This window comes from Bos mutus, chromosome 27, assembly GCF_027580195.1.
Source record: "Bos mutus isolate GX-2022 chromosome 27, NWIPB_WYAK_1.1, whole genome shotgun sequence".
Lineage (NCBI taxonomy): Eukaryota > Metazoa > Chordata > Mammalia > Artiodactyla > Bovidae > Bos > Bos mutus.
In genome coordinates, this window is record NC_091643.1 from 38,343,851 (window position 1) to 38,365,427 (window position 21,577).

At 54.2% G+C, this 21,577-nt stretch overlaps 1 protein-coding gene across 4 annotated transcripts; it reads left to right on the forward strand.

The window, feature by feature from the left end:
• Nucleotides 1–479: 479 nt before the first annotated feature.
• XKR5 (XK related 5) lies at nucleotides 480–21,315 on the forward strand. 4 transcript variants are annotated; one of them, XM_070364234.1, is made up of 7 exons: nucleotides 480–780; nucleotides 2,713–2,896; nucleotides 8,611–8,795; nucleotides 10,386–10,592; nucleotides 11,249–11,418; nucleotides 14,914–15,025; nucleotides 16,834–21,315. In XM_070364234.1, the coding sequence occupies exons 1-7, from the start codon at nucleotides 723–725 to the stop codon at nucleotides 17,901–17,903; spliced, it is 1,986 nt and encodes a 661-aa protein (XP_070220335.1). In that variant the 5' UTR covers nucleotides 480–722; the 3' UTR covers nucleotides 17,904–21,315. The 4 variants fall into 4 exon arrangements, with proteins under 4 accessions (XP_070220335.1, XP_070220334.1, XP_070220336.1 ...); XM_070364233.1 differs by having other exon boundaries at nucleotides 504–780; nucleotides 10,383–10,592; nucleotides 16,834–21,312; XM_070364235.1 differs by having other exon boundaries at nucleotides 626–780; nucleotides 10,364–10,592; nucleotides 16,834–21,314.
• Nucleotides 21,316–21,577: the final 262 nt, after the last annotated feature.

Below are 21,577 nucleotides of genomic sequence, written 5' to 3' on the forward strand. Positions count from 1 at the left end.
TCTCTCTCTCTCTCTCACACACATTCTTCGGCCAGAGCAGGAGCCCCAGTAAAGCCTCGCCTGAAACTCTCCTCTGCCCTCTACTCAATTTCTGCAGATTGCAGAAGGCCAAGACTGGTCGTACCACGTGGGGGAAGGTGTCTCCAAAGAGCAGTTTCACTTCTAGCACGTGTGAATCTTGATTAACCGTCAAGTCCATGTGGGGAAAAAAAAACTGTGCGGTCAGAGATCGTGATGGATTTAAGAGTGAGAAACGGGGAAAATGCCAGCTTTCATGCCCTCCAGGGTTTCGAAAAGACTCCTTAACGGTTCCAAGTCAGCTCCTCCCACAGACGCCCGTGTGCTGTCAGACTAGTGGTTCACCAGACTGCCGCTCAGCGGCTCGAGGCGGGGGCCGGTTTCCGCGGCCCTAACACTCACCGAGTCCTGTCCCAGGGCCGCTCACAGGGCTGGGGGACCGCTGCTGCGCACATCCAGAGGCCGGGCGTAATCGGTGCTTCACCTGACTTAGCAACCAGACCACTCAAGCTGCCTCTGTTCCCTCCCTCCACCCCGTCTAGTTACCCTGGAAAAACCCGAGGGAAACCCGGGAAAAAACGTTGAGCCGAAGAGCCCAGCCCAAACGCAACCTGCAGTGGGGTCTCCGGCCGGAAACCTCCCCGTCCCGGGTCGGCCGGAGGGGAAGGGGCGGGGGCGCAGGAGGCGGGCGGGCGGCGCGGAGGATGCACGCGGGGGTTCTGGGCCTGTCCGCCCTGCTGCTGGCGGCCGAGCAGAGCGCGCGTGAGTGCGGGGCAGGCCATGCTCGCCCCTCCGACCCACCCTGACGCCCGGGGACCCTCACCCCCGCCCCGCCACGGCGGCGCCCTGCACCCCAGCACTGCGCGCCAGTGCTAGCCCTGGGCACTCCGCACCCCCGCCCAGCCCCTCGGGGATCCCCGCGAACGCGTGACCCTCCCGGGGAGGCGTAAATCCCCCGGAGGATGCATGGACCCCTGCCCCGCTGCACGCACGGTCCTCCGGGTGCCTGAGACCTCTCCCTTGCGGATGCACAATCCTCTCCCCGACCCCCAGCCCTGCCCCCCACCCCCAGCCCCAGCCCTCGTCCCCAGCGGACGGGCGATTCTCGCCGGGAGTCTGAGAACGTCTGACCCGCCCCCGCCTTCCCTCCAGAAGGCCTCTCGGTGCTGCGGAGCCGGGGCGCTGCACGCGGGCCTGGCGCGCCCTGCTCATCCCTGCCCGCTCCCTCGCCCGCCTGGGGTCCGGGCGGCGCGGGGAGCCGTTTGGGACCGGGTTGGGGTGGGACCGAGCTCGACGTCCGCGGAGCTCTGGAGGACAGTTCACCTCCTGGCCGGAGGCGGCCGGCTGGGGACCCCCAGGCCGAGTGCTGAGCGCGGGCCCGCAGCCGCGGAGGAGAGAGCGCGGGGAGCGGTTTCGCGCCTTTCCAGTTTGAACGCGTAACTCCTTCAGTGCCGGCGCCAAGGCCTCCGCCCCTCTCTGCCCCGCTCCCTGTAGCCGCTTCTTCCTCCGCGGGGTCCCCCCGGATGGCGGGTGCGGAGTGGATTTGATGGGGCTCCAGCTTCGAGACCCCCAGGGTTCGTCGCCCCTCCCCAGCTCGCACTACGTTTGAGTGCCGGGCCCTGAACTTGACCCCTGGGAGCGAGTTGCCCGCCACCCCCTCCCCCCGACCTAGTGTTAGCCGGGCCCTTATGAACTGCGGTCCGTGCAGTTCCCCTGAGGTTTCTAAGGTGCACAGAGGAGGCGCCAGGCTGAGATCTGCCTCTAAACTCCCGCCCGGGGCCAGCGCCCCTGATAAGACAGGACCCCAGTCCCAGCACCCACTCCAGGGGGTCCCGCAGACCAGCCTCCTCCTTCCCTCCCAGCCAGGGCTTGGGCATTCCTCAGCTTGGGGAGCTGTGACTCCACCTGACGCTTTTTGCCTGGGGGACCCTAGTTTGCTGTGTGTGCCGGGTGATTAGAGCAGGGGACAGAACCAAGGAGATCCAACCAGTCCATCCTAAAGGAAATCAGCCCTGAATATTCATCGGAGGGACTGATGCTGAAGCTGGAGCGCCAGTACTTCAGCCATGTGATGTGAACAGCTCACTCATTGAAGAAGACCCCGATGCTGGGAAAGATTGAAGGCGGGAGAAGAGGGCGACAGAGGATGAGATGGTTGGATGGCATCACTGACTCAACGGACATGAGTTTGAGCAGACCCCTGGGAGATAGTGAAGGACAGAGAAGCCTAGTGTGCTGCAGTCTATGGGGGTCTCAAAGAGTCAGACAGGACTTAGCAACGCAACAAAACACAGAGCCTGTGAACCAAGGAGGGGCTGCCCAAGCTGGGGCTTCTCAGTCCAGACCTGCAGGGCTCCTGTCTGTACCCGGGGCTGGTACCCTCTTGCTGCTGCAATTCACAGCCTCATGCACCCATGAGCCCGTGCTAAGTACCCAGTGTTTTGTGCATGCTGCCCTATGCGAACCAGCAGTCTCCTTCTCGGACCATGATGTCTGATCCTTTGGGTAGCTCTGGCCCTTCCATTCAACCTCCTTCCCCTCTAGGCTGCTTGTGGGCTCTGCCGGCTCCCGGGCTGGGTCTAGCAGGCAGCCCGGCCAACTCTGGGGATGTAGCGTTGCCCAGGCGCCCCCCCCTCCCTCACCCCCCACCCCCAGCCTCCCACTAACCCTCTGGTCCTTCCTCTTTGGCCCCAGGCCTCTGCGCTGTGATTTACTACTTCACCACAGGCCGCCTCCTCTGGGCCTGGCTGGTCCTCTCGGTGCTACTGCCCGGCTTCTTGGTCCAGGGCCTGAGCTATCTCTGGTTCCGAGAAGATGGACGTCAAGGTGGCTGCTTGCTGGTGGTCCTGCACCTCCTCCAGCTCGGTGTGTGGAAGCGGTAAGAACAGACAGCCCCTTTCACTCCGCTGGGTGACTTTACACCTGAGATAGGAGAGTCACTCTGCACATAGAAACCCATAGAAAGTGAATCGGTTCAGGGCAGCCCATGTGAACCCCACCCCTTCACCCGAGGAGGGCGGCACAGATTGAAGCAGTGCAGTAGGCTGCATGGTGACATTTGCATTAAGTTTTTATTGCAAGAAGAAACCATTTGAGTGCCAGGGACAAAGTTTTCCATAAAAAGCAGCCTGGACAGGCGAGTGCTCAGCGGGCTGGCCTGTGGGAGACCAGACCAGTGCAGCCCCTTAGCTCAGTGTACAGGAAGGCGCCCAGGGTGGGAAGGCCATCCAAGGAGTGGTTGTCTAGTCTCAGATCTCAAGCTGTGCTGCTGGGTATTTTATGCCCTCAAGCTGTAGCCCAAGGCTTTCTTTAGAGGAACTGAAGTGAGTTTTATGGTGTCTCAGCAGACTCTGAGGAGGGAGTGCATCTCAAGCTGGAGGCAGAGGGTGCTTTTTTTTTTTTTTTGGCCTTGCAGCCAGGCATGTGGGATCTTAGTTCCCTGACCAAGGATCGAACCCTGGGGCCTCTGCAGAGAAAGCCCAGAGTCCTAACCATTGGACTGCCAGGGAATACCCCAGAGGGTGCTTCTTATAAAGATATCATGCAGCTAGCCAAATTTCACTGGGGTTCTCTGAGCTAGATCCCTCCATCTCTAAAAGCCCCAAAAGCATTTTCAGCCACACCAATTTAGCCTAATGGTGGACCGTTGTGTTCAAGCTGTGTGGTTTCTCTGAAAAGATGAGATTCTGACCAGTGGGGAGAGAGCAGAGGCGGCTTTTCCTTCTGGCTCAGGGGGGATTGGAGCCTGTCGTGGGCACTACTCACGTGTGCAGATGCTTGTCTCAGCCCAGCTTGGTGTGAAAACCATTAAGGGCTCGAGTCCTTCTGGGGACCACCTGGTACGTTATAGCCAACAAGCATGTGACCTCAAAGACAGACCACCTCTTGAAAAAATGAATCAGCTTTCCCCTAAGCAAACATGTCATAGCTCAGAAGAAGAGTGAAGTCCGTGCCAGTCACTTGAGAGAAGCTTCCTGAATAACTGTCAGATAAGTTTGCCTTCTGGAGTCCTGTGGGGACCCTCTGGCCCATCCAATCCACTACCTTTTTCAGAAGTGGGGCAGGGTCAGGCTCACGTGTCTACTTTCATGCTGGTGTCCAACGCTGACCCCCTACTCTTCCCCAAGTCTCTCCAATGATGTCATGAATACTAAATACATTTTTTAAATGGAAATAAGTGAAGAGACATGAAGATTAGAAATTAGAAAGAACAACCAGTCATCTATATCTCTTCTTATTTTAAAAAATCAGTTAAGGTGACTAAAATATATATATATATGTATATATATAATTTAAAAGGACAAAAAAAGGCAAGAAGAAAGAAAAGAAGTGAGAACATTCAGGAAGCAGAAGGGAGTGTAGGAAAAGAAGGTAATGGCAAAATACAGTTACTCCAGGTGAACGCAAATTTGGGTCTGAGTTTCACTGGTAGCTCAGACGGTAAAGCTCCTGTCTACAATGTGGGAGACCTGGGTTCAATCCCTGGGTCGGGAAGATCCCCTAGAGAAGGAAATGGCAATCCACTCCAGTACTGTTGCCTGGAAAATCCCATGGACAGAGGAGCCTGGTAGGCTACAGTCCATGGGGTCGCAAAGAGTCGGACACGACTGAGTGACTTCACTTTTGTTAACATAAGAAGCTCCATGGTTTCTGTGTTAAAAAAAAAACAAACAACAAATTGAAATCTACTTCCTTAGAAGAAAGCTTTGAAAGTTAAAGTAGAAAACAAATCTATTTCTCATCCTGCAACCAGCATATCTGGCTTTCACAAAGAAGACACTGGATAATGAATTGTCTTTAAGCAAATCCACACGGAATTTTGTAATGGACTCCCAATCAGGGTTAGTCAAGAAGCCTCTCAGCAAACTGCAGTTCAGTAAAAGCGCCTCTAGGTGGAGCCAAAGCAACTCTGTTTGCGCAATCCTCAGTTGAGTTCAGTTCAGTCGCTCAGTCGGGTCCGACTCTGCAACCCCATGGACTGCAGCACACCAGGCCTCCCTGTCCATCACCAACTCCCGGAGTTTACTCAAACTCATGTCCTTTGAGTAGGTGATGCCATCCAATTATCTCATCTGTCATCCCCTTCTTCTGCCTTCAATCTTTCCCAGCATCAGGGTCTTTTCAAATGAGTCAGCTCTTAGCATCAGGTGGCCAAAATATTGGAGTTTCAGCTTCAGCATCAGTCCTTCCAATGAATATTCCGAACTGATTTCCTTTAGGATGGACTGGTTGGATCTCCTTGCAGTACAAGGGACTCTCAAGAGTCTTCTCCAACACCACAGTTCAAAAGCATCAATTCTTCGGCACTCAGCTTTCTTGATAGTCCAACTCTCACCCATACATGACTACTGGCAAAACCATAGCTTTGACTAGACAGACCTTTTTAAAAAGGGATCCTGGCCTGGATGGTAAAGAATCCACCTGCAATGCAGGAGACCCAGTTTGATCACTGGGTCTGGAAGGTCCCCTGGAAGAAATGGCAACCCACTCCATTTCGTGCCTGGAGAATCCCATGAACAGAGAAACCTGATGGGCTACAGTCCATGGGGTCACAAAGAGTCAGACATGACTGAATGACCTAGCACACATGCGGCTCGATACAATACAGAAGACTGTACTAACTACAGAGAAACCAATTAAACAAAAACTTCCTGATGTAAAGTAGCTTATAAAAAGTTCAAGGAGTTAAAACATAAATGTTTTCCTTTTTTTTTCTTTTTTCCGCCACATGTCATGGGATCTTAGTTCCCCCATCAGGTACAGGGATTGAATCTGTGTCCCCTGCATTGGAAGTGCAGAGTCTTAACCACTGGACTGCCAGAGAAGTCCCATGTATTGTTTTGTTTAATTCCAAATAATACAGATAATGTTAAGTCTGACTGCTCAAAAGAACTTGACATTAGTAACTACTTGTTTAAACAAAGTCAGTTACATTTTTCTATTTTGTTTTTATATTTCTACTCTAATGCTATATGTTACCAACGAGTAAAAATTTTTAAGTTAACAAATGCATTTGTAAACTCAACATGAGATCATAGAAGAATACCTAATCCATCTCATCCTGAGCCTGTGTTTTGGGTTAAAAATATTTGTTTAGTGGAAGGGAAAAATTATTACAAAGAAAGTTGAGATGAGCTTTAAGGATATGTAAGGCAAGCTTAATATCGATGGGTATAAAATTTAACATTTAAAAGTTTGTAATTTACATTCCCATCAATAAGCTCATGAAAAGATGCTCAACTTCACTAACCATTAGGGAAATGCAAATCAAACCATAATGAGATACCACTTCACACCCATTAGGATGGCTACTATCCCCCACCACCACAAAAAAAAAAAGGGGGGGGACATGTTAGCAGGGATGTGGAGAAATTAGAACCCTTGTGTACTGTTGGTGGCCATCTGAAATAGTGTAGGCACTGTGGAAAGCAGTATGCTGCCAAGTCGCTTCAGTCGTGTCCGACTCTGTGCGACTCCATAGACGGCAGCCCACCAGGCTCCCCCGTCCCTGGGATTCTCCAGGCAAGAACACTGGAGCGGGTTGCCATTTCCTTCTCCAATGTATGAAAGTGAAAAGTGAAAGGGAAGTCGCTCAGTCGTGTCCGACTGTCAGCAACCCCATGGACTGCAGCCCACCAGGCTCCTCTGTCCATGGGATTTTCCAGGCAAGAGTGCTGGAGTGGGGTGCCATTGCCTGCTCCGGAAAGCAGTATAGTAGTTCCTCAATTACTTAAACATAGAATTACCGTATAATCCAGCAATTCCACTTCTCGGTAAATATCCAAACAGGTTGAAAGCAGTGTCCTGAAGAGATCTTTGTACACCTACGTTCGTAGCATCATTCAAAATAGCCAAAACATGAGGCAACCCAAGTGTCTATTAACGGATGAATGGATAAGTAAAGTGTGGTCTATACATGCAATGGAAAACAGAAGCAAATTCCGTAACATGCTACAGTATGGATGAGTCTCGAGGACATGATGCAGTAAGACACATGTTGTATAATTCCACTTACATGAGGTGTCTAGAGTGGCCGAAACCATAGAGAGAGAAGTTGGAATGGTGGTTGCCAGGGCCTGGGGGAGAAGGGTCCATGACCATGCCACTGGGCGTTTTATGCCCACCTTGTCCTCTCTCCCAGGACCCCTCTCACCCCTCTCGTTTTGGCACGTCTTTCTTCCTGCTTAAAACTTGGCTGCGTGTGTGCGGCATTCTTTCCATAACTGATTGTTGGGCTTCTAGAGGTCTTCAGTTTCTTTTGTGGCCTCTGCAGTCTCCAGCAGGTGGAGGCAGCCCATAAAGATGCCTGCTGAATGAACAGGGGCAGCTGGGAGGGTAGGAAGGGGGCTGGGGTGTCCCCAGAACTGAGGATTCAGGACCCGAAGGGCAGCTACAGGTTTGGCTTCATCTGCTTTTTCTTAACATTCTGTTTGGGTCAGAGATCACAGCTTCAAAGACTCAGTGAGAAATCACTTCACTCCGGGATCCAAGTCATGAAAAAGGAAAGCTGTTTTCTCTTGAGCCCCTTTCCTGGGCTCTCGGTACCCTGATTAAGAACATTTCAAAGAGGACCCCCTCCTGTTCTGGCCGAAGAAACGTTGGCCAGAGATCAGAGAGAGAGGGCGTTTGGGGTGACTTGAAAGGCACACCCAGCTCTGGTTCAGAAATCAGTAAATTTAAATGATTTCCAGTTTTTCTTAACTTGGATAGGACTGAAGTTTGCGATCGCCCGTGGACTTGGCGGGCATGCCTGCCCCCGCTGCAGGCAGGTGTAGGGATCACCTTGTTCCTGCCCCTGGGAGGGTGAGGGGGAATTTGCTATGAAAACCTGAAGTCCTCAGAGCCTGCAGTGACATTTTTATACATGCATGACTGTCCAGGTGGCACAGGATGGTGGTCCATGGCACCTCCGGTCGGCTTGCATGAGTCTGAAGCATCAGGAAAGGTTTCAAGGGTGGGCTTATCAAAAGTAGAATGAAACAGAAACACTTACTGACTTTTTTTTTTTTTCCTCTTGTGTTGACTCCTTTTCCTGGATGTGAGGAATGTGGCCCCCCCGGAGGAGCCAGTGTGTCCCTGTGCCCGGGCCAGCCTGGTCTTGCAGACCCTCCAGTAGCCCCCTGCCCTCCCTGCCGTCCAACGGGACTGCATTAATTCCCATTGTGAGGGGCTCTGGAGAAGGGCATGGCAACCCACTCCCATATTCTTGCCTGGGGAATCCCAAGGACAGAGGAGCCTGGCGGGCTACAGTCCAGGGGGTCACCCAGAGCGACTAACACTGGCGGCCCCGGGGTCGGGGGGGGCTTAGGCTTAGCTCGGGATTCGCAGGACTCAGAGAGAGCCCCAGCAAACCTGTCTGCTCCCAGCTCCCAACCCAGCAGCCCTTCCATGTGTGGGCAGAGTGAGGTCAGCTGGGCAGGATTCCTACACTGGGAACAGAAGCGCCACCCTCAGCCTAGAGTCAGGGCTCAGGGACCTGGGATGCAGGAATGGCGGGCTAGGCCCTAGAAGGCTCTCGGTCTCTACACCAGGAGAGGGGTCCATTTGAGCCCTTGCATTGAGGTTCTGAGTCCTGGCCCTCCTCCGCCCTAGGCATTGGGATGCTGTGTCCGCCAGCCTCTGGAAGGAAGGGCAGGCCGCCCCCCAGACCCGGCTGCTGCTGTGGGAGGCGGACCTGGCGGCCCTGCACCTCCTCGAAGCCCTGCTTCAGGTCGGGCCCCACCTGCTGGTCCAAACATACGTTTTCCTCGCCTCTGACTTCACTGCTCCCGTGCCAGGTGAGTGACTTCCACCCCAGACCGCAGACTGCCTGACTTCTCATGGGGGACAGAAGCTAACTCCTTGTTTAGCAAACCCTGGCAACCTAAGATGTCCCCTGTTAGGCAGAGTTAGGGCAGCCCAAGCTCACTACGGTGCACAAAAGTGAAAAAGTGAAAGTGTGAGTCACTCAGTTGTGTCCGACTCTTTGCGACCCCATGGACTGTAGCCCTCCAGGCTGTTCAGTCCATGGGATTCTCCAGGCAAGAACACTGGAGTGGGTTGCCATTTCCTCCTCCAGGGGATCTTCCCAACCCAGGGATCAAATCTAGGTCTCCTGTATTGCTGGCAGATTCTTTTACCATCTGAGCCACCAGAGATGTTACCTACAATGCCCAAGGTGATGGTTAAAACTGGCTTTTGTCTGGGGCGGTGAGTTCCCAGGGGGTGGACTTCCTTCGTGGGGGTTGGTCCGTGAGAGGAAAGTTGCAGGTGGTGAGAGGACCCTGAAAGCACCTTGGGGAGGCCTATGCTGCCCCTTGTGAGATCAGTATGTTTGTTTCTCCTGGGACTAACTCTGTGCAGCCTGAGCCTCACCCCTTGAGAGCAGTGGGATCAACACCTCGGGCGCCAGCAGAGGTGCTGGCACTCAGGCCAGGGCTCAGGGTGTCTCCTCCGGGCCTGGCACCCCCTACTGTTCTGGTCTTGTTTATCTGGTTACATCTCCTTTGTATGGACTGAAGGCCTCCCAAGTGGCACAAGTAGTAAAGAATCCACCTGCCAGTGCAGGAGATAGAAGAGACGTGAGTTTGATCCCTGAGTCAGGAAGATTCCCCTGGAGGAGGACATGGCCACCCACTCCAGTATTCTTGCCTGGAGAATCCCACGGACAGAGGAGCCTTTTGAGCTATGGCTCACCAGGGGTTGCAGAGTTGGACACAACATACATGCACGCGTATGGGTTGAACTGCAAAGTACAACTGAGATGAAATACCATGTTCAGAGCTGTTAAGAGCTGCTTCGTCATAAACCAGAGATGCTCGAGGGAAAGTGGCTGGGCTGCTTGTTTTTTTTTTAATAATTTTATTTATTTATTTATTGACTGCCCTGGGTATTCGTTTTGCTGTGTGGGCTTTCCTCTGGTTGCTTTGAGTGGGGCTGCCCTCTAGTGGTGGGGTGCGGGCTTCTCGTTGCGGTGGCTTCTCCTGTTGTGGGGCACAGGGTCCAGGTGAAGGGGCTTCAGTAGTCGTGGCAGGTGGGCTCGGTAGGTGCGGCTCCCGGGCTCACGAGCACAGGCTCAGTGGTCATGGTGCTCGGGCTGAGTTGCTCCCTAGCACATGGGATCTTCTTCCCAGACCAGGGATCAAACCCATGTCTCCTGCATTGGCAGATGGCTTCTTTACCACTGAGCCACCAGGGAAGCCCTTGAGCCTTTTTTCTTAAGTGTGAACCCACGGAGAGCCCAGCCTGCCTTGGTGGGGAGGAGTACCCAAGTCCTCGTTTCTTCTGCATGGAGACAGACCTGCATGTTTGCATGGAGGTGGCGGTGCCCTCTGTGAAGGCAGGTTCTGTTGGTTCGCGGTCCTAGGGTCCCGCTTGCCTTCCAGGAGTGAGTGCCCTGTGCTCCTGGACCACGCTCTCCTGGGCCCTGGTGTGCTACGCCCGATCCCTGCGCTCCATGAAGCCGGACCACTCCTCTGCACCCTGGACAGCCCTTGGCTGCCAGCAGCTCTGGAGGATGGGCATGGTCGGGGCTCGCGTCCTCAGCCTGGTTCTCTTCTTCTGGGCTTACCGCGTCTGGGTGCTGGTTGTCGCAGGTAAGCTGAGCTTCTGTCCCGACAGTCTACTGCTGCATGACAAGCAACCCCAGAGCTTAATGCCTGAAAAGAACCATTGGTGAGCAACGACCCGGCCTCTGAGGGCCGACCGGGATTCACTGGGGCTTCCTGCCTGCAGGGTCCCCACACCATCCCTGTAGGCTTGCAGGTATCTGGACCCACAGAGGGGCTTCCCTGGGCTGGCTGTTTAGACATCCTGCACCCGGGGCCCCTCCACCCTGTCCATGCAGGAGAGCCAGCTGGCTTCAGACGTGGCAGCTGAGAATTCCAAGAGCAAGGGAGTGGGAGTGGCCAGTCCTCTTAAATCTAGCCCAGACCTGGATCAGCACGACTTTGGCTGAATTTTGCCCGGCAAAGCGGTCTCGGCCAGCCCAGGTTCAGGAATGTGGAGGGATGCCCTGAGTGTCCAGGGAGAGAGGAATGCACGAAGGCTCACGTGACATTAAACATGCAAATGTTTTGTGTCCCTTGGATCTCTCCTGGGTTTTCATCTGTCTCCTTGGATGCCGAGTCACACGCAGTCAGAACAGAGAGGAGGGTTATGGCCCCGGATTCCGAGTCCCTGCCCCACCCCTCCTTCTTCCCCCAGCCCTGCCCCCTCTCTGGGCCCTAACTCCCGGGGCTGCTCTCTCCAGGTGCCCACTGGCTGGTGATGACCTTCTGGCTCGTGGCTCAGCAGAGCGACATCGTGGACAGCACCTGCCGCTGGAGGCTCTTCAACCTGCTCATGGGTGCCGTGTTCATCCTCTGCTACCTCAACGTCTGGGACGGCCCCTCCAGAAACAGGATGGTCACTTTCTACACGGCAAGTGATCCTAACTTTACTGTATACATGAAACGTGGGCGTGCATGTCTGTGTGTGTGTGTGCGTGTGTGCAATTGTGCACACATATCTATTATGAAGGAATAGCTTGATTTTAGGAAAATCTCTAAAAAAAATTATAGTCTTGAGCAGAGATGATGGTCTCTGAAAGGAGCAAGCAGATGTCTGTTTCCACGTAGTTACCATAGCGAGGATTGTGGTGTATTTGGTGATGCTTTTCAGCGGCTCTCTACATCAGCCCATCTGATAAATATAATCACAGTTCTATTCTTTGTCATATGCGTGACATCCTTGTCAATCAGCTCAATTGCTGAGTTATAGCTGTGGTCATAGATAGTGTTAAAAACACAAAGGTGACGTAATGCTTATCTGTAGGCAGCTTCTAGTCCATTGGAGGAAATAAGCTTGTACCCAAATAATAATAAATAACCTCTGGGACGGCCCCTCCAGAAACAGGATGGTCACGTTCTACACGGCAAGTGGTCCTAACTTTACTGTATACGTGGAACGTGGGCGTGCATGCATGTATATTATTTGTACCCAAATAATAATAGAGAGGCAGAATGTGGACCAATGCCAGCAGAGAAAGCAGTGTCTGAATTTCATAGGATTATCACTTCCTGCTCGGATGACCAGGGACACTTTTGACGAGAGGCAGGAAGTTGAGCTGTATTGCAGAAGGCAAAGGAGAGCCTGGATCAGCCACAAGCTTCAGAGGCTTTGGAACCAGACGGCTTCCATGGGACCCTGGCTCTGTCATTAACCGTTACCAACTGTGACTGAGAATTTAGACTCTCTGGACCTATTTTTTCATCAGCGCTTCAGAAACTCACCTCTTGGTGTCGCTGAGAGAATAATGTTAAGACCTACCTACTTTTCAGGGTCCCTATGAAGAGTAAATAAAATAATAAACTTGGACTGAAATAAGAAACCAAGAGTGGCCTTTACCAAAAATAGAAGTTGAGACTTTCAGAGGTGCCGGCGCTTCAGGACAGAGACCAGAGTGAAGAAGGGAAAAGCCGGGGAGGCAGGTCTGGTCCAGGGCAGGTGACGGCGTGGTCACCTCCGGGTTTAGGAGAGCCCCATAGAGCTCGCTGACCCCCGAGGCCACAGGCCCACAGAGGACCCACGATACTGGGTGAGTCATGCCAGGCCTCAGTCTCCACATCTGGAAATGGGGAGTAACCAGGCCCCTCACACCGTGTGGGCTGAGGGCTGGGTGTGTGGTCCAGCTTAGCCCACACACTGCGAATAAAAGAGAGTGAATTTCATTGTCCGTTTGTGGGAGCATCACGCTCACGTGCTGATGTCCAGAGGCGCCCTGAGAAGCAGAACCAAATGAGGAAGCGTTTCACATTGGCTGGTTCTGCTTGCTTCTGTCACATTCACACCCTCGTCAGCAGATCGTGTCCTGGGAGTTTCAGGGGCCATTATACAAGGAAGGGGGACTTCCCAGGTGGCTCGCTGGGTAAAGAATCTGCCTGCCATGCAGGAGAAGCAAGAGACTCGGATTCAACCCCTGGGTCCCAAAGATTCCCTGGAGAGGGGCATGGCAACGCACTCCAGTGTTCTTGTCAGGAGAATGCCATGGACAGAGGGCCTGGCGGGCACCAGTGCAGGGGTCGCCCAGAGCCAGCCATGACTGAAGTGACTGAGCGCACGTGCATCATACAAGGAAGGGAGAAAAGTGCTTCCTTCTTTCCAGCCGTCTTAGGCACTGGGCCACTGAGCTCAGAGCGATCAAGCAGGAGAGGCAGAAATTAGACAGTGCGGAAGTTTCGAGTGGGGAGAAGCCGCAGAAGCGCAATGAAGGCTGTGGAACCCAGGGGGCGCCCAAGGGAGAGCACATGTGGATGGTGCTGAGATAACACATCCAGACACGGAGGAAAGGGAGGGACACAGATGCTGATAACTCAACTGCAACAAGCAGAGGCGTCCCGCATGGACTGACCCCTCACCTCCATTGACACGGAGGCGACTGCACGTTTTAAAGGGGGAACGGGGGGAGGGAACGGTGTGGTCTCCGCCAAAGTCGGGGAGTGACTGCACACCATCTGCACACCATCGTTAACACACTTCCCACGTATTCATGACGGGAGGCAGCGTTAACACACTTTAGAGCTGGGTTTCCCTGGTGACTCAGATAGTAAAGAATTTGCCTGCAGTGTGGGAGAACTGGGTTCAATCCTTGGGTCGGGAAGCTCCCCTGGAGAAGGAACTGGCACCCCACTCCAGTATTTTTGCCTGGAAAATCCCATGGACAGAGGAGCCTGGCGGGCTATAATCCATGGGGTCACAAAGAGTCGGACATGACTGAGCAACTAACACATATACAGAGCTGGGAGAGTCGTCTCCTGGGATGTTTGTGTTTCCGAGGGCTGGTTCTCAGGTCCTGGAGAAGACAGCTCTGGGCGGTCAAAGACTGACATTTCAGAGGAGCAGAGAAAATATGTGTAATTGCAGGCTTTCTAAAGTAGCTCCCCTGCGTGGAAGGGTCTGGGCCGCTCTTGCCTTATGACCAGGTTTTTTCCAGAACAAACAGTAAGTGCTCCGGACAGCACCGAGCTTTCTCAGGCAGGAACTTCTTTGGGGCTGGGTCACCACGCTGGGGATGCAGGCTTGAGCTATTAGAAAGTACGTTAGTGTTGGTTTCAAACAGTCATTTCTGCCTCAGGTCTGCAGTTGTTATAGGCCAAGAAGAGCACTCAGAGGAGCCCGTCTGAGTCAAGTTTGGTTCAGAAGAGCATCTTTGTCAGTGGAAAGTGGTTGCATTCACCTCCTGTTGGTTCTGTTTTTCTGGAGGGCCCTGACAAACGCAACCACTAGAAACAGAACCAGTGAGATATGTCTAGATTCGTAACTGATTTGGTATAGGGATTTTCTCATGCAATTACAGCGCCACCAAGTCCCACAGTCGCCCTCCGCAAGCTGGAGAACCAGGAAGCTGGTGATTATTCAGTCCAGGCCCAAAAGACCAAGAACCATGACTCCGGTGTCCAGGGCCGGGAGGAGATGGGTGTCTCGGGCAAATATTTGGGAAAAAAAATTCTGAAATTGTTATGAACATTTGTGACTCACTGGAATCCAGTGTCACTGTGAGCTCTGCAGATACTTTTAATTATCTCATGATAAAACTAACATGTGTATACAGTTAACATGAGACTATGCAACAGATAAAGCAGCAAACAGAATTCCCTGTCAGCCCCACCCGACTCACCAAAGGGACCCCTGCGGCCTTGTGAACCGTGCCCTTCCGTTTTCTGTGCGTTTCTGCCTCTGCAGACACTTAGCAAGCTGCAGTGAGAACAGGAGGACCCCCTTGGCAGGAGAGGCTCACTCGGCCCTGCCCTGCTGCTAGGGGGGCCCGGTCAGCAGTGGGAGCCCCCAGCCCTGAAGGGGGCTGCAGGAGATTGCAGGGCGGGAGCGTGCCCAGGCCGCGTGCACTGCCCGGGTGTGCTGACTCTGCTGTTCTCACAGGTGATGCTGCTCGAAAATATCATCCTCGTGCTGCTGGCGACGGACTTTCTCCAGGGGGCCTCGTGGACCAGCCTGGGGGCCGTTGCAGGCGTCTTGTCTGGATTTCTGATCGGTGAGCCCCGAGGTCGCCTTCGCTGCCCCTCTGTCCCCCACCCACCTCCCACAACTTGCTTCTTTGCGGTCAGCTCACCCCAGGGGTAGGAATTGGGGCTCGGAAGTGGCTGGGTAGAGACCAGGGCCAGGCCCTGCACTGAGGGTGGCCAGGCCACCTCTGCAGGCGTGAGGGCCTGGATTGGCCTTTGTCTCCTTAGCTCAGCTGTGCTCAGAGCCGCAAACCAAGCAGGGGCCGCCCCAGAGGTGGCCTGTTGGTGAGGCTGGAGGGGCTCAGGCAGAGCCAGGCCAACTGGCCCTTGCCCCCAGCTTCCGGAGGCAGCAGAACTCCCGAGTGTCCAGTGCCCTGGACTAGAGTCTTCAGTGGGGAGGTGGAGCCCAGGCTATAAAGCAGCAGCTCCAGCTTCCATCTTGAGCTGCCTGGATAAACATTTGTTGAGTGCCTACTACATGCCAGCCTGGGGCTGCCACCAAGAAACCAGTTAAACAGCAGACTTTTGAGGAAAGTCTGTCTTCACTGAACACACACAGCCCTGCGACTGGCAGGATGGAGTACGGACGGGGTCAGCTCCCCTTTCTTGGTCTCAGGGGGCTCCTCATAGCAGAAGGGGAACAATCCCTCCTGCCCACTGACCGTGAGGACTCAAGACACTGGGTGGAAATGGCCTGAGCCGTGTCCCCTGCAGAGACAACACTGGGTCACCCTCCATTAGGAGTTCTGACTCCATTCCCCCAGAGATGCTGAGAGCAGGCGAGGGGACGTCTGTTGGGTTCCTTCTAGCTGCATCCTTGCTGCGTTTCCTGTCCCTGCTCACACCACCCCCTAACCCCCGCCCCCGTATCAGGCTTCACACTGTTTATTACAAGCTCCCTGAAACCCGGCGCTTGGTCCAGTACAACAGGAAACTGGAAATAACGTGGGAGGATTACTGGAATGCTCTGCTAAATAAATTATTGCCGCAGTCAACACTTCTGATCAAAATAAATGAAGCTGACAACAATGTGATTCAGATGTTTGTGCACAAAGGAAGTTTTGTTGCTGCTCGTGGAAATTCCTTGATATGGGGGTTTTGATGGGTATGTTTAACCTCTGCTTGGGTCTTGTTTGTGAAATGATTATCTCTCTCTCCCTTCACTTTGGAATCCATCATCGGTATGTGGATGGTTGTATTCTGAGTATTTGACCTGGTTTTCTGAAAGTGAAATTACCTTTTCTATCAAACCTCTCTCTCTGTCTCACATACATGCCCGCATACACCTAGAGGACTCGGTTGGAGCCTCCTTCAAGGAAGAAGTCATAAAATCTCTAAGATTTAAACTCTGTTCTTAAATTTTTTTAAGGGTAGAAACATTTGCAGTTTATTGGAACTGTGTATGTGTGTATGTGTGTGTATGGATGCACACTCAGTCACTCAGTTGTGTCTGACTCTTTTGCGACCCCATGGACTGTAGCCCATCAGTCTCCTCTGTCCATGGAATTCTCCAGACAAGAATACTGGAGTGGGTTGCCACTTCCTTCTCCAGGGGATCTTCCCAACCCAGGGATCAAACCTGTGTCTCTTGCATCTCCTGCATTGGCAGGTGGATCCTTTACCACTAGCACCACCTGGGAAGCCCTATTGGAGCTGGAACATACGTAAATTCCCCCAAATACCCACTTCTGATGCTCCAACAAGAGTCCTGTTTTGGATCCCAAATGATATTACTCTACTCAAAACTGCAGACCCTAGAATTCTGCAAACCACAGGGAGGATGTAGGACTTCAAAGAACGTAACCTTGTGCTTTTTTTCCCCTACCTTGTTTTGCAGGCAGTGTCTCGCTGGTCCTTTACTACAGCCTGCTGCATCCGAAATCCACAGACATCTGGCGGGGCTGTGTACACACGTCCTGTGGCCCCACAGAGGGTAATAAAGCAGAAGAAGACTCTTCTCCACAAGCCCCCGGCCCAGCTGGGGAGGGACTGGACAGCCTGGGGCCCTGCCCAGAGGAAACCAGTGAGCTCCCAAGCCTGGAGAAACCCCCAAGCCCACAGTGGACACCCCCAGAGGCTGGGCTGGAAAGCCAGACAGCGGGGGAGGCCTCTTTGCTTAGCCGCCACCACTGGCTGCTGGTGAAGCTCGCTCTGAAGACAGGGAACGTGTCAAAGATCAATGCAGCCTTTGGAGAAGACGGCCTGGCCCGCTTTTGCTCCCCTGAGTGGGGGTTGAGCCAACACCACAGCGAGGGGAGGACGCCCCCACCCCCGCAGCAGGAGCCCCCTTCATCACCCCAGGACCCTCTAACCTCAGAGGAAGGCTCGGAGTTTCCAGTGGTCCCCAAAGCAGAGGCTGAGGAGACCTCAAGTTACCTGTCTTTTGACAGCCAGAGTCCTGACCGAGCTCCAGCCCAGCAGCCGTCAGCTGCACGGTGGGAGGGCGGCTCAGAGGAGGGATCCCGGGCCGCCCCGGGGGCGAGGGGTGCAGGGGGGCATCCGGGGGGCGAGGGCGGGCAGGGCGGCTCCACGCTGTACTTCAGCGCCACCGCCGAAGGGGCGCTACCCTCCCCCGCGGAGCCGACGCCCCTCTCCGGGAGGGGGCTGGGGTTGGGCAGCTCCGCCCAGCCAGCCACCGAGCGCTTTCCCCTCAGCGTGGCCGACATCAGCCCCATCTTAGGCCCCGGGGGACGCTTGCAGCCCAGCGGCCGGGCCCGGGGCGGCGCGGGGCTCCGGGGGCAGCGGGAGTCCCAGCGTCGCCCTGTCGCCGCTGGCACCCAGAGGCCGCTGCCCGAGGTGCACCCGAGGCCCGCGGACGCACCCTGCCTCACGTCCACCCCGGTGCATGGCGCCCGCCGGGGGCTGCGGCCGCAGGGCGAGGCTGACGGCCGAGGTTTTCTCCACTGAGCACGATCAGTAGGTGACCCACAGGCCGGCCCATCAGGCTGGTCGCTGGGATGGGGACTCCCGACACCTCCACCCTTGAGTATGTCACAGCCCCTCCGGACGTCTGTCCGCTCAGCCTGAAAACGAGGGAACCGGATTAGATTGTTTCTAAGGTCCCCTGCAAGCACCACACGCCACACTTCGCATAGGAGTCCTTCTCTAACACCGTGAGGGAGTCGACAACGATAAAGCTTCCTTCCAATCGCCTGCTTCTGGGTTGCCATTCCCTCCTCCTGGAGATCTTCCCTGACCCAGGGATTGAACCTGACTCTCCTGCGTTGCAGGCAGATTCCTTACCATCTGAGCCATCAGGGAAGCCCCTGACAAACTCTATGATCCTTCCTGTGGCTTCCCCAGTAAACTCAAGGGTAAAACCCAGAGTCCTATTTTATTCTGTTAATAACACTTAAGTGGTTATTAATCACTCTTCTTTTTAATGTATTTTAGCTGTTATTTTATGAAATCCCTTGTAAGCCTCAGGACACCTCAGGCCTCTGTCCCGTAGAAGGAGAGTCAGAGAAAAGCCAGAGCTGGACAGAGTTGAAGTGGTGAAAACAGATTTTATTCAGGAGCTGTTGCAATAGGGGAAGAGGCCTCCGCGTAAAACTGGCTCAACTCTGAACTCAGTGTGGACAAGTGGGGTTTACAGCCGAGGAGCAGGTGGGGCTTAGTGGATGGAAAATTATAAAGAGGAAACATCGGGGTTAGGGGGCTTCTGGCTAAACCAGTGTAACAGGATGCTTGCTGAATGCAGGCCAGTGAGGTCAGACATCCTGGGTCGGAGGATCGGGTGAGTGAGGAACCCGATTGGGTATGGAAGGTGATCAGATACTGAGGGTGGGAGGTTCTGGCTAAGCTGATGTAGCAGGATTCGTGCTAGAACTGGACAAAGCAGAGAGGAACACGAAAGAGGACTTGGCTGAAAAGTTCTGGGGAGCCTGAGCAGGGTTTGGTCAAAGAGAATCTTTGTCAGGAGGACACGGAAAACAGCATCAGTGGCTCCACCCGGGGCTTCTGGCCTTTCCCCTCCACATCGAAAGCTCGGCAAGAACTGGATGCTCTGTGTGACCTTGAGAAAGCGGTCACTGGAGGGAGCTTTCTACTCAACTCCTCCTTGTCTGGATCTCCGTGGTCAGGACACGCGCACCTCAAGAGTGACGTTTGGAGATGGCACTGCACGTGTCCTCAGGGGAGGACCACCAGGAGCCACCTGAGCTCGAACCAGCAGGTTCAGGACTCATCACGGTGATGGGGAATGAGCGCCACAGGGCATCTCAGGACGAGTCTGAGGAGGGACCGAGGCTGGGACCGCGGTGCGGGAATTGGGAAGGACCTTGGGGAGTAGGTGTCCACTCTGATTCGGGTGCAGTTCTGTGACCTGGCCCCTGCACCTGCAGGGGCTCACGCTCACCTGCAGAGGCTAGACCAGACTGGGAAAGAAGCCTCGCTTGAAAACCGGGCCAGCCGTTGCCCCTTTGGGTAGAAGGAGTGGATCTTGCAGCGCGTGCAGTGATGTTGCTTTTTCTCTGTCGCCGTCTCCAGGTGGCCTCTTCTGAAGCTGATAACTTGTGAGACCCTGTGAATGGCAGAACACATGGCCCAGCTGGGAGCATCCAGTGAGCTCCCAGATTCAGGGGCTGCTCTCTGCTCCCTCAGGATATCGGTAGTCGCTGCACGGCTGTTTGTTAGGCTAAGTCTCACGTATTGGATATATTCTGTTGATGTTCCTGCTTCAGTGAGTGGCCGTCATCCTGGGCCACTTGAAAGTACAGGCTGCCCCCAGATATTTGCTTGAGGACATTTATCTCATATCTGCTGTCGCACCTTCTTTTCTTGTTTCTTTAAGCCTACCTCACTCCCTTCTCCCTTGAAGCTGCATAGGAAGCAATGCAAGGACTTGCAGAATTGGCTGCTACCGACTGCCCGCATGTCCCACACAAAGGAGGGAAAACGGGTTCTCCAGAAGCTGAGGAAATCAGGCTTGGTCTCCACGAATGTTTCTCTGATGGTTTGCTCCTTGGGACAGGCTGTTTTCTTCAGCTGTTTGCCTGGTGAGGCCTGGCTGGCAGACAGCTTACAGCAAGCAAAGAACACCCCTATGTGGAATTAAATTCTAGATTTTTCTGAAGGACTAGAGATTGTGCCGGTCGTAAGCAAAGCCTCTGAATAACCGTCTGGGTTTTTGTAAAAAACCGTTGCACGCGCCTGCCTTTATTGCTGAGGTCCCTGCTCTCCTAGAGCACAAGTGGCTCTTACGTTCACAGGCTGGTCGACAGTCTGATCAGGGGGTGGTGTGCTGAATGTCCCCAGAATGGGGACTCCGTTCTGGCTGGAGTCTCAGGAACCAGAGCACCCAGGCTTGCAGGAGGAGGGGGTTGCACCAGCCCCAGGAGGGTCCTCTCGCTGCAGTGGAGCCCTGGGTATGCTGTGCTGTTGGTGCTGGTAAGGACCAATGCCAACCCACCATGAGCAGGCCACAGGAGGCCAAGGAGTGAATGCCCTGGGCCCGCTCTCCACCTCCACTGCCAGAAAGGGAAGGCCGAGGACACAAACTCTCCAAAAGTGGGCGCCCCGAGCCCAGTAGCTTGGGAGACCAGCCTGGGGCGGGGGGCACTGAAAGTAACCGCCCAGTTCCCCCCAGCAGCGCTCTCAGCTTCTTTCACAAACTGTAGCGCGCTTGCCTCTAAACCAGTTGCCCCCAAGCAGGGACGTGGCCATTTTAAGTGTGCCCTGCTTCTCCGTCTCGATGCTGGACCTCAGAGCTATAGAATCTGCTACAGCAGAGATAACACACATCTACCAAAGGCTCTGAGCTTATAGAAACAGCTTCTATTCCTACCCCGAAACCTCAGCATTTATAACCCCCAAAACGGGTTTAATATTTGTGTCCCAAGCTGCCTGGTTTTAGAAGTCAGAAGGAGGTTTGACACGTGTGTCTTCTCACCCCTGTGCAAAGGTCCCTCATGTTTTGGGATCTTGTGTTGGCCATTTTCTTTAAGATTTTTTTTTTTATATGGATGACTTTTAAAGTCTTTATTGAATTTGTTACAATATTGCTTCTGTCTTATGTTTTAGTGTTTTGGCCCCAAAGCATGTGGGGTCTTAGTTCCCTGACTAGGGATCGAACCTGCGTCCACCCGACATTGGAAGGCAAAGTCTTAACCACTGGACCGCCAGGGAAGTCCCTGGTGTTGGCCATTTTTGCCTAGGCTTTGATTCCTTACTCTTCCGTTTCTTCCTACCCCAGTCAGCCTCCCAGTCCCTAAAAGGCGGAGGCTTCCGCAGTCCTTGGAAAAGGCCATCAGAGCGAACTGAGAGAGACCCAGAAGGCCACCTCCAGGCCCAGGGCACTGAGTCGGGGCCCAGAGGAGGCGCCCCGGCTCCCACGCCAGCCCTGACGCCTTCGCCCCTGCATCCTTCCCTCTGCGGGCCCCAGGAGCGTCTCCTGGGACGGCCAGCGAACCTCGAGCCGCCTTGTCCTGCTCATGCCTCCAGAGTGGGATCGGTCAGCGTAAGAAATCGTTACATAGCGTGGTGGCGTCTTGGGTTTTTCATACTATATTGTGCCGAGCCAAGCGTGAGATTGAGACCTTATTCCTTCTGAGACCCCACTCCCGTGCCCCCAATTCAGTTCT

Coding starts and splice junctions, on each gene's coding strand:
- XKR5 (XM_070364233.1), top strand. CDS start 723: ATGCACGCGGGGGTTCTGGGCCTGTCCGCCCTGCTGCTGGCGGCCGAG. Junction 781..2,712: donor GGCGGCCGAGCAGAGCGCGC/GTGAGTGCGGGG, acceptor CTTTGGCCCCAG/GCCTCTGCGCTGTGATTTAC. Junction 15,026..16,833: donor CTTGTCTGGATTTCTGATCG/GTGAGCCCCGAG, acceptor CTTGTTTTGCAG/GCAGTGTCTCGCTGGTCCTT.